The sequence below is a fragment of the Lonchura striata genome, chromosome 11, assembly GCF_050655825.1.
Source record: "Lonchura striata isolate lonStrDom1 chromosome 11, ASM5065582v1, whole genome shotgun sequence".
NCBI lineage: Eukaryota > Metazoa > Chordata > Aves > Passeriformes > Estrildidae > Lonchura > Lonchura striata.
In genome coordinates this window covers 2743905-2756754 of record NC_140713.1, presented here as the reverse complement: position 1 = coordinate 2756754, position 12850 = coordinate 2743905, and the positions used below count along the sequence as shown (strand labels likewise).

The following is a 12850-nucleotide window of genomic DNA, read 5'->3' as shown; positions in this document are numbered from 1 at the left end:
CCATGAGCCCAGAGCCTGTGGCAGTGACGCTGCTGTGGCTCTGTCTTCATGCCTGTCACTGTGGTGGCTCTGTCAACTGGCACCCATTCCCTGCCAAACCTGCTTTTATGAGGATGTTTGAACACCAGTGCTGGGGCCCTGGCAAGTCTGATGTCAGTGCTGTGATCCGGAGGCTTGTTCATACAGAAGGGTTTAGGACATGGTATGGAAGGGAGGAAGCCTTGCAGGGAAACAAAGAGAGGCTCTTTCCAACAGCATCCTTCAACCCCTTAGCACTGTTCTTCTCCTGACTTGGTTGGAGAGGCAAAGTTAGAAGGGAGTTCTGAGCCAACTAATGTTTCTACACCAGGTCAGAGGTGCAGGAGCTCTTTGGGTGCAGCTGTTTTCTCATCTTCCTTTTGCTGCTTAGAGTCAGTTTAACACTTCGTCCTGTTCTCAGACAGCAGGAATCTAGAAACCTAAAGAGGAATGTCCTGTGTTCCCTACCTCCATGTTCCTTAGAAGGGACTTAGGAATTATTTAACATTATTAAAATTTAGAGTAAAAATTATGGTGGCCTAGGGTAGTTCTCTGTATGATCCAAGTGACACAAGAGCTTAATGCCACAGAGATCAGTTTTGCAAAGTGCACTGGTGCCTTTAAAATGTGACGTATTAGTAGGACTTAGTGTTCATTTTAGGGTGGGATAGGTAAATGGATGCCATTGATGAGTTACAGGAAATGGTTTTTCTTCTGCCACGGGGATGGCACTAAATATCCTGTGCTGAGCTAGTTTCTTTTCCTGCAGGATTATTTCCACGAGCTTGTCTGCAGCAGTGCAAGGGAAAGGATAGTTGTGCCAATTCGGGCAGTTGGTGCCCGAGCTATCTTGGACTTCCCTGACCAGCTGGACTTCCCGGTGTGTCCGGTCAAGTACAGCAGCCAGAAGACTCTGCTGGTTCGCAATGTCAGCAACCAGGCAGCTCGTTACCAGCTGAGCACCCAGAGGTGAGGCAGTCCAAAACACCTTTGGGTGATAACAGGGCTGGGAAAGAGCAACAAAAGGAACCAGAGCATCGCAGCTGCTGCCCTGCAGCCTGGCTGGAAATGGGCAGGATGAATGGCATCTGCTCTTGCTTTCAGTGCTCTTAGCAGGATGCAGCCTTTGAGCTTTCTCTGTCCCAGATTTCCTCCAGGGTGCTGGAACATGTTAGTAGCTGGCTTGCACCCTCCTGAGCACAAGCAGCTTCTGAAATGCTTACTCACCACTGTCAGCCAAATAGACCCGTTCTCTGGGAGGCCACAGGCACGTGGCTTTCCAGTGGTCCCTGCATCAGATGCCCAGCTTGAGCTGTGCTGCAGGCATCTGGTGCATTCCTGTTACTTAAAGCTGATCTGATTTCCCTTGTCAGCTGAGGACATCAGTCACCTCTTCTGTTCCATGATAAACCTTTGAAAGCCAGTTTAAAATTTCAAACAGATGATTTAAATCTCTGAATATGGTTGAGCCCCCTTTCACTGAGATTTATTTTTAAATATTCTGAAGTTCCTCTGTTTCTGCTGTTTTTTCTTTTTTGTTTTGTCTTAAATGTTTGCCAGAAGATCATGCATTCTTCATTGGGAGCTTCCATGAAGGTCGAGCTCCTCTAATGCCTATCAATATACCACATGCTCATAGCTACATGCACAGGTGTCTAGGAAATAAGAGATATTTGGGGAATATGTGAAAAGCAGTTGAGCTGATTTAGAAGTTAAAAGTATAGAATAACTTGCTGGAGGGGACCTCTGGAAATCATCTGAGCAGACACACTGCTCAAAGCAAGAGCAGTGTCTGGGGATTGCAAGGTGCCATTGGGAGATCTGGACCTGTCTTTAGATGCTGTACAAGGAAACAAAGATACAAATGGACCTAGTTAAAAGGCAGAAGAAAGCAACCTGTTAAAACCCCCTCCATACCTTATCTTTTTCTGCCTTTTGGGTACAGCAGTGATTCATTGAAAGGGCAGATCTAACAGGATGAGAACTGTCTTAAGGGAAAGCTCACAATTTACAGATAAAAGGCCAAAATTGAGCCTACCAGCCCCATCTCTTGGCAGTGGTTTTCATTTGGTTATTACAGTGTCAGGGATGTCTTCTTCACAGCTCTTCTATCTGTGGGCTCGGGGAACAGCTTAATGATGTTGGCTGAAATTCAGAGAAGTTAAGTTTAGCTGTAGAGCTTGTGTCCTTGGGTCTTGGGGAGCCAGGTCTGTGTGAGAGATGACTGCTACAGCAGTAACAGAGGAGTCTGCTGGGTACAGCCCAGGGTGGGATGTAGGAGATGCAGAGGCTGATTTGCACTCAGTTTTTCAGTCCTGAAACTGAATCCTGAACTTGGCTGGATACTCTTCTCCTGATAATTTGAAAATAAGAAGACACCTTCTTTCTCAGGCAACCCCTGAAGTCACCCCTCGGAGTGTTATTCCCATCCTGCCATCTGAGGGCACGAGCATGTAACATGTGGCAGCAGTGGGAAGGGAATGGCATGGAATGGAATGGAATGTAGTGCTGAAGTGTGGCCAGGGATTCCCTTAACTGGCAGCTTCTCTGTTCTGGTGAAATTCCTGGCAAAAGAATAGGAAAAAATCCCGTGCCTTGCCCACACCAGGCACTGATCGCCCCAAGCCCCAGCAGAGACCTGCAGCGGTCCTGGCATCACCCCTGGGGCAGATGCAGGAGCACGTACACTGGCCTGGCTTTGGGGACGGTGGGGCCTTGTCTTTCCTCCCTTCCCTCCAAAGTCTCACATCCAGCACATAAACATTGCTGGCCCAAGGCTTCCCCATCAGCCAGTAGTGATGTTCTCACTAGTGGTAATGGGAATAGGTCAGGCCCATCATTGCAGCAATAGATACTTAATGAGCAGAACCTGAAGCAAAGTTCATCAGCTGTCACTACTGACATGAAGTTCAGTTTGCCAGATGTTCTCTCTGGTTTTGTGTGTGATGCATTCATCACCCAACTCCCCAGAACACACATTTTAAGTGACAGATTGGCCACCAGCAAAGCCCCAAGGCCAGGAACTTTTGTTTCATGAGTGGGACTGTAGAAGAGCATAATGCGCAGCAGCTGCTGGGCAGAAGCACATTTCCCCTGAGCTCTCCCTGAGCATCAAAGCATGGAGTCCTGTGTTTGTCAGGCAAGAGCTGTTTACCTGGTGACCAATCCTAATTGCTCCTGTTAAATCCAAAGTGCACCAACACATAGCACAGAGTTTCTTTGCTGGGCCAAGCAAACAGTTACCAGCATGCATGACAACCCAGAGTGCCAGACTGCACTGCTGGTAAATACACCAAAACTTCCTGTTCCACTTCCTTGATGTGCTGCTGCTAATGGTGATTCATTTAGCTGGGATTAGATCCTTCAGTCTGCAAATGGCATCCTCCTTTTGGGTTTCCATGTCACTGTGTTGCTCTAATCTGCATTTGCACTCTTTCAGAGCTTTGATTGCTCCTTTTCTTAGCACAGCTTTCATCGAAATGCTGATAAAATGTGCCTAAATCAGCACATTTTCAAGGTAAAATAAACCAAAGAACCACACTGCAAATTGAGCAGTAATTATTCCTTGGTCTTCAAGGAGAAGTTCCCTCTCCCTGTCTGATTCCTAGGCTGTAATCTCAGAGGACAGGTAGGGCCCTAACATTTGCATCTCTTGAGATGAGGTTTATAGGCAGCAGGTAAAGAGAAATTCCTGAGGCAGTCAGTGTCAAGTTGTGCATGCAGATAGTTCTGAACCCTCTCTGTGCTTTTCACAAACCATGATGGGATTGCTGGCAGTCGGACCCTTGAGTCTCATTGCAGAGGGCTGAGTATGGGGGACATTAAGTAATTTTATCCCACAGGATCTTGTGAGGGCTGGATCTTCTTAGAGGTGGGTCAGTGGCTGTTTCTGATTCAGTCTTTTCTGTCTGTTTTCTGCTGACTGTGGTTGGTTTTCTCCCTGCTTGCCCAAGTGAGCTGAAGTGAGCTGCACTGCAGAAGGAATCTCATCCCCAGGTGTGCCCCCAGTCCTGATCCCTCTTTCTGTGTTGCAGTCCTTTCTCCGTGGTTCCAACCACAGGAATTCTGGGCGCTGGTGACAGCATGCAGGTGACAGTGAGATTTCACCCGCTGAAGACTGGCGACCATTCCGGGTCCCTGGTAGTGTGCTGCAACACAGGTGAGTGCTGGGCCCTGCACGGGGCATGGGACAGTTCTGCACCATCACTCCCTCTTGTCCCATCCCCCTCCATTCCCTCTAGAGGTCCCTCCCCTGTTCAGCTTTGCCCCAGAGAAAACTGAGAACTCCTTGGTGTTTAGGGAGTTGATAAAGTGGATCCCCTCTAACAGGGGTTTTTGGGAGTTGCTGAGTGGAAGAAGGAGGATCCCTAATTCTCCCCTGTCATGTGGTTATGCCTGGGTGAAGTTTTTATTCCTGGGCAATGTGAGGTGTGAGGTTTCCATCAGACTCTCTCCCATACAATGTGTTGCTTGCACACCTCTGTCCCATATGGTGCTTCTCCACTGGCATGTCACAGACCCTTTTTCTTGTCACCCTCTACACATATATGTAGTTTTTGCCTAATAACATTTTCAGGCCCTCAAGTTCCTGATTGGTGACAAATCAAGACAGATTTTTCCTCATCTCCATTTCCTAGGCCATTCATGCTGTTGCAAACCTCTCACATCTATCTCCCATTTGATTTCTAGACTGAGGAATCCCATTCAGTGATCATACAGAAGCTGCTCTGTACTTACTAATCTTTCCCTTGTCCCTTTTTTATTTAATTTGCAATGCTCCAGCTTGGTTTTTGAGATCAGAACAATATAAAATATTTCAAGACTGATGTGGCTGTGGGTTTGGACAGGGAGATGATGATGATTTTCATGGTGTTCATTTTGTAGTGCTTTGTCATATTACAGAGCTGGGCTGCTTGTGTTTCCTCACCTGTGTCCCCTCCTGCTGTGGGCTGTCACTTCATTTGTTCCTCTGGGCCTCCTTTTCCTGCCTACATGCCCCCAGGTGTATTTGCTGGTCAGCAACAAGGGATCCAAGGGATCAGGAGAGACATGAGTCTCATGGGATGCTCAGGGGAGACCCTGGGCAGGCCAGGACTGAACAGGGCTCCTCAGCATCACCTGAAGGACTTTGATGCAGAAATCCTGGTGATCTGAGTGGGTCACTGGAGCACATGGACCAACCTCACTGTACATACTGTCACCTAGGGGCCAAATCTCTACAAACACACTGAGAAATAAAGAGTTTAAGGAGGTGCCCAGGACATCCTCACTCTGTACACCCAGAGCTGTCAGGATGTGCTAAACGTACTGATCCACAGAACTGCTCATTCAGCTAAAAACTGTGACACCTTCTTCTGCGACCTGTGGTTTGCTCTGTTCCTTGTGTTTCTGTCAGCCAGGAAGCTGAGCAAAGACTCCTTTGCTTTGTTCCAGGTGAAGAAAATATCCAGACAAACCTCCATGGACAAGCTGTAGATCTCAAGATTGGATTGAACACAAATTCCATGGACGTTGGCAAGACTTTCATTGGCATGTCAAACCACACAACCGTGTTCATTGAAAACAGGAGTAACATCACAGCCCACTTCCAGTGGAAGACTTTGCCTACTGAGGAATACGAGAATGAAGAGAAGAGGAGGTTGGTTTGAAAGATGCATTTCAGTGAGAGACATGGCCCAAGACTGAAACTGGCGTGTGGCCTCAGGGGGGTGTTGGTGTTTTTGAATGGTTTAGGCCAAGTAAACCATCCCTGGCCCTAGGGTGTGTGTCCCTGGGCTTCTGGAGCTCAGCACTGAGCATTCCAGTTCCATTTATACTCCAGCCAAGGATGGCATTTTGGGAAGGAAAGGTTGATTGCAATGACTGGATTTCCTCAGGTTCTAATTGGGCTTTTGCCTCTCTAATCTTCTTCCTACATGACACAGCAATATCCTTAAACACTTCCTGAGTTGCCAGCCCCTCTTTCCAAAGGTGATGCACCCTCTTTTGTTCCCTTAGAAGCTCCATGCCCATCCAGGCTGGTTGTCTTCCCCATCAGCTCATCTTTCAGCACACAGGGACAGTTTGTTCCTGTGCCTTCAAGACTTCTTTCTTGAAGTCCATCCATCCTTCCTGGACCCCTTTGTTTTTAAGGGCTGTTTCCCAAGGTACTCTCCAAATCCATCTCTTGAACAGGCTGAATCTGCCCTCCAGAAGTCCAGAGTGGAAGTTTTGTTGATGCCTGTCCTTATTTCGCTGAATATTGAGAACTCTATTCTTTCACGGTCACTGTATGGTGAACAGATGAAGTTCATTTAGTCATTAGGGAATCTCCTGGTGATATCCAGTACCTGGACCCCAGGGAGGCAGCACGCTGCCCTGTGGAATGGATCCAGTCGATCTGCAGGGCCCTCAACTCCCCTTAGAAGGGAGTCACCTACTACCACTACCCTTCTTCTTAATACTTGAGGCTGTGATCTGTCTGACAGACAAGTGCAACTGGGAGACTCTCCAGACAGAATTTTTTCTTTAGTGTCATCTGCCAGACACTCGAGAGCCAGGGCCTCATACCTATTCTCTCAGGGCACCTGGGAAGGTGATGGGCATCAGGACAGAATTTTATTACCTCCCCAGTAGAGACCCATTTCCATTCCCCACTTTCTCTTAGGTCTCCTCTTGCCTGATCACAAGAAGGGCAGGACTTCTGCTGAGCTTCTCTCAGGATTGGACAGGTGTAACTCCACCAGTTTATTTCTGTTTCGCTCTCCCTGATGCTCCTCAGCCTTTCCACTTCTTAAGTTCTGACACTGGACAGAGCAGATCGTTCTCCTGCTGACACCACACACAGGTGTCTTTCACACTGTTCTCTGATATCAGTACCAGGCTCAGACGCTCCCTGCAGCCAGGGGCCTGGACAGCTGCGTCCTTCTTGGGGGGTTCAGTATGAGTTAGTACATTCCTGCTGGCAGCAGCAGCAGCAGCAATGACTTTCCATCGTTTGTAAGCCATTTCTGGAGAAAAAAAAAAAAAGGCAGGAAGAAGAAAGAAAAAAGGGGGAAAAAAAAGGCAAGCACCTCAAAACCAGCTAAAAGACACAACCCACTACACAAGGAGGGTGGGTGGCTGCACTCTTTCTGCTCAGCCACGCCAAAGCTGAAAAAACGCTGTGCCAAAACTGCTGTGCCAAAACTGCCGTGGCAAGCCCCTGGTTGCTGCGGGCCAGGTTGCTCTCACTCCCCGGAGCTATTTCACGTTGCCTGCAATGGACCAGGAGATTGACCCTCGCCTGCTTGAATGGCTGGCGAGAGGGTCCTTTGGTGCCCTGGGCTTCTTGGTTTTCCTCTGTTCTCGATCTCCTTTCCTCCTTCTCTATCTCCTTAGTGTCTGATTTCCATACAAGCTCTGCATGTTAAAAGAAAATCCTTCTCTGGCTACTTCCCTGGGCTGTTATTTTCATGTTTTTCCCACTTGCCTGCCTCAGCCTGGACCCCAGGTGAGCCACTCTCCCCTCAGAAGCAACTATGTTTACCCAGAGTAAACTTCAACTTGGCTTTGGTTCTGTGGGGTTTGTTCCAATTACATGTGTTTTCATGCCAGTTTGTGTCCTAGAGTGCCACCAGGACATTTTGTTCTTCCTTACTTCTGGTCTTAGGGATGGTTTTAGCTCCAGGGCCACTGTCCTGCTGTCAGAGAAGCTTTTGAGATCTCAGAGCAGAGAGGACTTTTTATGAGAGGAGATAGTGCAGGACCCTTTCCCTCTCAGGACATTCTACTAGCATGCACTGGGATGGGACCCAAACAGCTCTGGATCATGAAAAGGCCTCTCCAGGAGTTTGCTGTTTCCTCCTGCACAACAAAGTCCCTTCCCCTTTCAGAGCCTCTGTTTTCATGCATATTGCATCTAAAACCTTGACTGTCACTGAAGGGATGAGGTGCCTGAATTCATCCATTTCCTTTGGAAGTGCTCTGGGATGCTCTTGTGAAAGCAGAGTAGGGAATAGGGCAGGTCCAAAATGGCAGAAAGGAAGAGTGATGCTGGTAACATGTAGCTGCAGCCCAGCTTCACCTCCCCTTCTGAGGGAAGTCCTGCTCCATGATTATTATCTGCCTCCCCCAGGCAGCTCAGTGGTAGGAAAAGCTAACTGAGGTGGCTGCTGGATTCTCCCTCAGCTGTGGCAGAGCCTTTGAGCCAGGAGGTTCTCTTGAAGGATGCTGGCTTTGGAAACCTCTCCTGAGCTTGAAAGTGTGGAGTAAAACGACCTGCTGTGCCAGTGAACAGCAAGTTCTCCTCTGATCCATGTGGGACCCCCATGGCTTGGGGTCAGCCCTTGCTGGGGAGCTGCTGCTGCTCCTCCCCAAGTGCTTTCTCTCCTGCACTCACACTTTTCTCTGCAAATATGTGGCTTATTAAATGATCTGCTGGCCTTTTCTCTCCCTGTGGCTGCAGGCAGTACTTGCTCAGGCGCCGAAAAGCGGTGTGCCTGGAAAACTTCATGGAGGAGAGAAAAATGGAGAAGGGCTCTTGTAAAGATCATACTTCCCTCATGAGGAATGTGGTCCAAGAGGAGATGGCAAAGATACAAGAAGACCCCATGCTGTTCTCCAGTGCCATTTTTTGCATTGAGCCATTGGTAAGTGATAGCTGAGAACCTCATTTTCCTCCTCTTCCTCCTCCCCGTTTTCCTCTTCTTTCTCCCACCCACCCTATCCCTGGCCCCTCAGCAGATCCTCAGCTGGCTGGGTGTGCTGAGAAGGAGGACATCAAGTTTCTGGTGCGGCTGCAGAGCTCCCTGCTGGAAGCATTTCTGCCCTGCAGGCTCAAGGCAGGGCTGGGAGCCTGACAGAGCCGAGCTCTGCTGCCAGGGCTCGAGCTCAAGGGTGCTCTGTGCTGTCATTGCAGTGTCCACAGGGAGCAGTTCTTGTAGGCAGGGGCTCCCCCGACACGTGGTGCGTGGGGCTCAGCAGAGGCTGTTGCACCTCTGCCAGTTCACATACTGACCTCAAGCTTGCAATGGTTCGCTGGAGGCCAAATTCAGCCCAAGGTTAATTCTAGAAATGCCAATCCCCATCCCCATGTCGTGCACTATTTCTGAGTGTCCCTTCCAGTGTCATCTGAGAGCATGGACACAAGGGTGGAAGGTTGAAATGGGCCTTTAGAGTTCTCTTGCACACAGGGACAGAAAACCTTTTCCTTTTCTGTTTGTGCAAGCAAACTGCCACGTCCTCCCACCAACCCGAGCCCTGAGTCTGAGTACTGGCATTGTGAGAGATGATGAATGCCTGGTGTCTGCACAGTGCAAAATCCCTTCTCATTTTGGAGTAAACCCCAGAATAAGCCCAACCTCTGCATTCTTTCAAAACAGGTTAAACTAATATTTTTATTTCCAAGGAAGGGGATCATGTTCTCTTCTTGGTTACTCCTATGGCCTCTGTTGGCCTCCTATGGCCATCTAAGGCCAAGAGCCACCAGTGCACAGTGGCAGTTGCATCCCACTGTAGGTGACAGCAGCATGATGTGACCAAGAGCTTGTGTCAGAGCAGTAGGAATATTGTGGAGAGTGGGAGCTGATCAGCTGAGCACTGAGAGCTTCCAGCGGTGTGCTGAGCTGGGTTTGGAGTGCTTCCTTGTGTTGTTCACTCATCGCTGATGCTCTAAATAAAGGCTTACAGGACTGTGGTTGAAAACAAGAAATGTGAAGTTTGAAGATAAGTGTTTTGCTGTCCCTTTTCTGTTCTAGGAGGGAGAAATTCAGCCATATAGTTGGGCTGAAATCAAGGTGACCTTCAAACCCTTAGAGGCACTGGAATACCAAATTATGGCTTACTGCAACATCTCAGGTACAGCTCCTTTCCCCTGCTGCTCTCAGCCACAGTGAAGCCACGGTGCAAGCCTGAGCCCACTGGGCTCCCCTGTAACTGCTGGGAAGAGTCCCTGGTCAGCAGGGCAGTGCTGGCACATCCCCACTGGCCCTGCAGCTTCCAGGGAGTCTCCTGTGCAAGGCCAGGGCTCAGAATCCTGTGTCTGGGTTACTGATCCCAGAACAACCCAGGCAGTGCAGGGAGAGGTTTTCCTGCCATGGCTTTGCCAGCATTCCCTCAAAGGCCAAAGAGCTGCAGAGCACAACAGCTTTAGTGAACAGGCACTGAGCCCCTCTAGGCCACTGACCTCCAGGATGGGTCCATTTGCCATGGCTCCATCATCAGGTGGTAGGAGCTGAGTTAGAAATGGGCTCCCTGACCCTGGATCGCTCCCACTGCCCAGGCACCACCAGACCAGAGTGGCTGAGCCCCACTGAGCCCAGGGTGTTTGTAGAAGGAGCACCCTTGGCCAGCACCTGCTTCTGTCCCTGTGTGGGAATTGTCACCTTGCAGCTCAGTCTGTGGAAGTAGAACACAATGCTGAGTGCCAGAAGTTGAGGATTTTGGCAACAAAGTTGTGTGCCACTGGGCCAGGTAGTTTGGTAATTGCCAAACTCTTGATGAGCTTTGTGCCTGCACTGAATGGATTTCTGAGCTCCTCTAAGTGCATGGGAAGGAAACCACAGAATCACAGTATGGTAAGGATGGAAGGGACCTTAAAGGTCATCTAGTCCCAAGGGCCCTGCCATGGGCAGGGACACCTCCCCCTAAACCAAGTAACTCCAAGCCCCATCCAGCCTGGCTCTGAACACTTTCGGGGCTGGAACCTCCACAACACTCCTGGGCAATATGCTTCAGTGTCTCACCACCCACACAGTAAAAAATTTCTTCCTAATATCTAACCTAAATTTCCTTTCTTTCAATTTATACCCATTACACCTTGGCCTATGACTACAGGACTTCAGAAACGTTTTTAACGCAGCAGACTGGTGGCTAAAATTAAAAACCAGCCCAAGGAACGGGTTAGAAATTGCAAGTCAGCCCCAAGGGATATCTCCTGAGGGAAGAGAAGGGTCCATATTTTCTCCTGCAGCATCAGGAGCTGGTTGCATCCAGCTCAGAGTCGGGGACTAGCACTGAGGCAGCCTGGAAAATGCAGTGTAACAGAGGGAATTATTGTACTGAAATGGACATCTCTCCCCAGGCCGTGAGAGCAGGCTGCCCCTGCACCTCAGAGGGGAAGGCCAAGGACCCTTGGTTGAACTCAGTTGTCCTTCAGTGAACCTTGGGAACATTCTTGTCAACAACCCCCACATCTGTGAGGTGAGCAGCAGGGCTTGGGATGGATCCTGATGGCTCCTGAGGCAGCAGCAAGGCTGGTGGAGCTGTGGAATTCCTGCCAACCTGGGCAGTTGTGAGCAGGGAATATTTGATGTACTGGTCAAATCTGGAGGGGTCAGAAAGGTGTGTCTGTTGTTCATGAAGCCCCAGTCCCTGCTTTTGGGCAGCCTTCCTTAGGGATCAGCTGGGAGGCTTCCTGCAAAACAACCCCTTGGCACATGAGAGCAACAGCGGGTCAGACAGCTGCACCTTCAGAGGCTTTTGTGGCAGTGCCTGACACAAGGCACCTTTGTACTGGGCTGTTGAGAAGCAGCTGGAACAAACTGGCTGCGTTTGGACTCCAGTCCACTGCAAACAGCTTCCAGTCAAGTGTCTGCTGCTCATTCCTGGAAGCCACAGGAAAGCCATCCAGCCTCCTGGCTCAGTGCTGGCCCTTGCAAAGGGCTTGGGAATTCTTTCCCTTGCTGACCAATCCCTCACCACGCTTTGGCCTTAGTGTATTTCTGACTCTAGAAAGAGAAACGTGTTCCTGGGAATAAAGCAAAGGATTTTTCTACCTATTTTCCTCCCCTGACAATGGTATCAAGTTTACAAAAAAATCATGAGAGAGCAACTGAAAGAGGTAGAAAATGAAGCACTGCCTCATGCCAGACACTTTCAAAAGCCTGGCTGGGGAAGGCAAAGACACACAGATTTTTCTTACCAAAAGGTGGTGCTGTCTATATATTTAGACACTGATGCCTCCTAATCAATGTATTGTTTTCATGGTGTGAGAAAAGGTGAATGAGTAGATGGTACTGTTGGAGCTGTGCTCGCTGGGGCAGCAGCAGCTCTGTGGTGATTCACTACGCAGCTGCAGTCACCCCACGTTGCTGTCAGGGCCAGGTCTGAATGAGCTTGGTGGTGCTGACCAGAGGTGACTGCTCTGTGTCCATGGGATAACCCCAGGGTGACTGCAGTTATGTGGAGTTACCAGGGCTTTGCATGAAAACCCAAAGGCAGAGCTTGTCCTGTTGTATCTTTTAACTTCTGCCATTCAGCAGCACATAGCACCTTCTGCCATTTCTGGGTCTTAATTGCATCATTAGAAAACAACTCTCACAAAAAGGCAAGATTCCATGTATTATTTCCATTTTGCTTTCTTGCTGCTGCAGGTGAAGCTGATTAACCAAGGAGCTATTAATGCTCCCTTCACCTGTATTCCTTCAACTACAAATGTGGGCTTCTTCAAGTTTGCACCTGAGGAGGGCATCATTACACCAGGCGAGATCCAAACTATTCAGATCTCCTTCAGTGCCACCGTGCTGGGGAGGTTTGAGGAAGAAGTCCGGTTCAGTGTGGCTGGATCTCCTGTGCCTGCAATCCTGACCATCAAGTAAGGACTGTGGGAGCTTGGTGGGCACATCTGGGACATCCCCCACCTTCCTCATTTGGGGGCTGAGCAGAGAAAAAAGGTGTTTCCTGAGGTCTTAATCTCTGCTCTGATCCTGGAGTTACCTTAGTGTGAGGATGCCTCCTGCCCTGTATGGTACCCAGGAGCTGGAATGAATCTTCCCTGCAGGGATCTCCCTCTGCCTTGGGCTATGGCAGGCAGTGGGATGGATCAGCTTTGGGCAGTAGCTGCTCTGGGATGTCCCCCCTGAACAGCCAGCAA

General features: G+C 49.3%; 1 protein-coding gene across 1 annotated transcript in view; it reads left to right on the top strand.

The window, feature by feature from the left end:
- LOC110482787 (axonemal central pair apparatus protein HYDIN) overlaps positions 1-12850 on the top strand; it is an 81502-nt gene that overhangs the window by 15370 nt on the left and 53282 nt on the right. Inside the window, exons 7-13 of the mRNA XM_085589372.1 lie at positions 788-987; positions 4053-4177; positions 5452-5656; positions 8444-8627; positions 9735-9834; positions 11060-11178; positions 12351-12571. Coding sequence (XP_085445498.1) covers positions 788-987; positions 4053-4177; positions 5452-5656; positions 8444-8627; positions 9735-9834; positions 11060-11178; positions 12351-12571 — 1154 coding nt within the window. The remainder of the gene's footprint in view (positions 1-787; positions 988-4052; positions 4178-5451; positions 5657-8443; positions 8628-9734; positions 9835-11059; positions 11179-12350; positions 12572-12850) is intronic.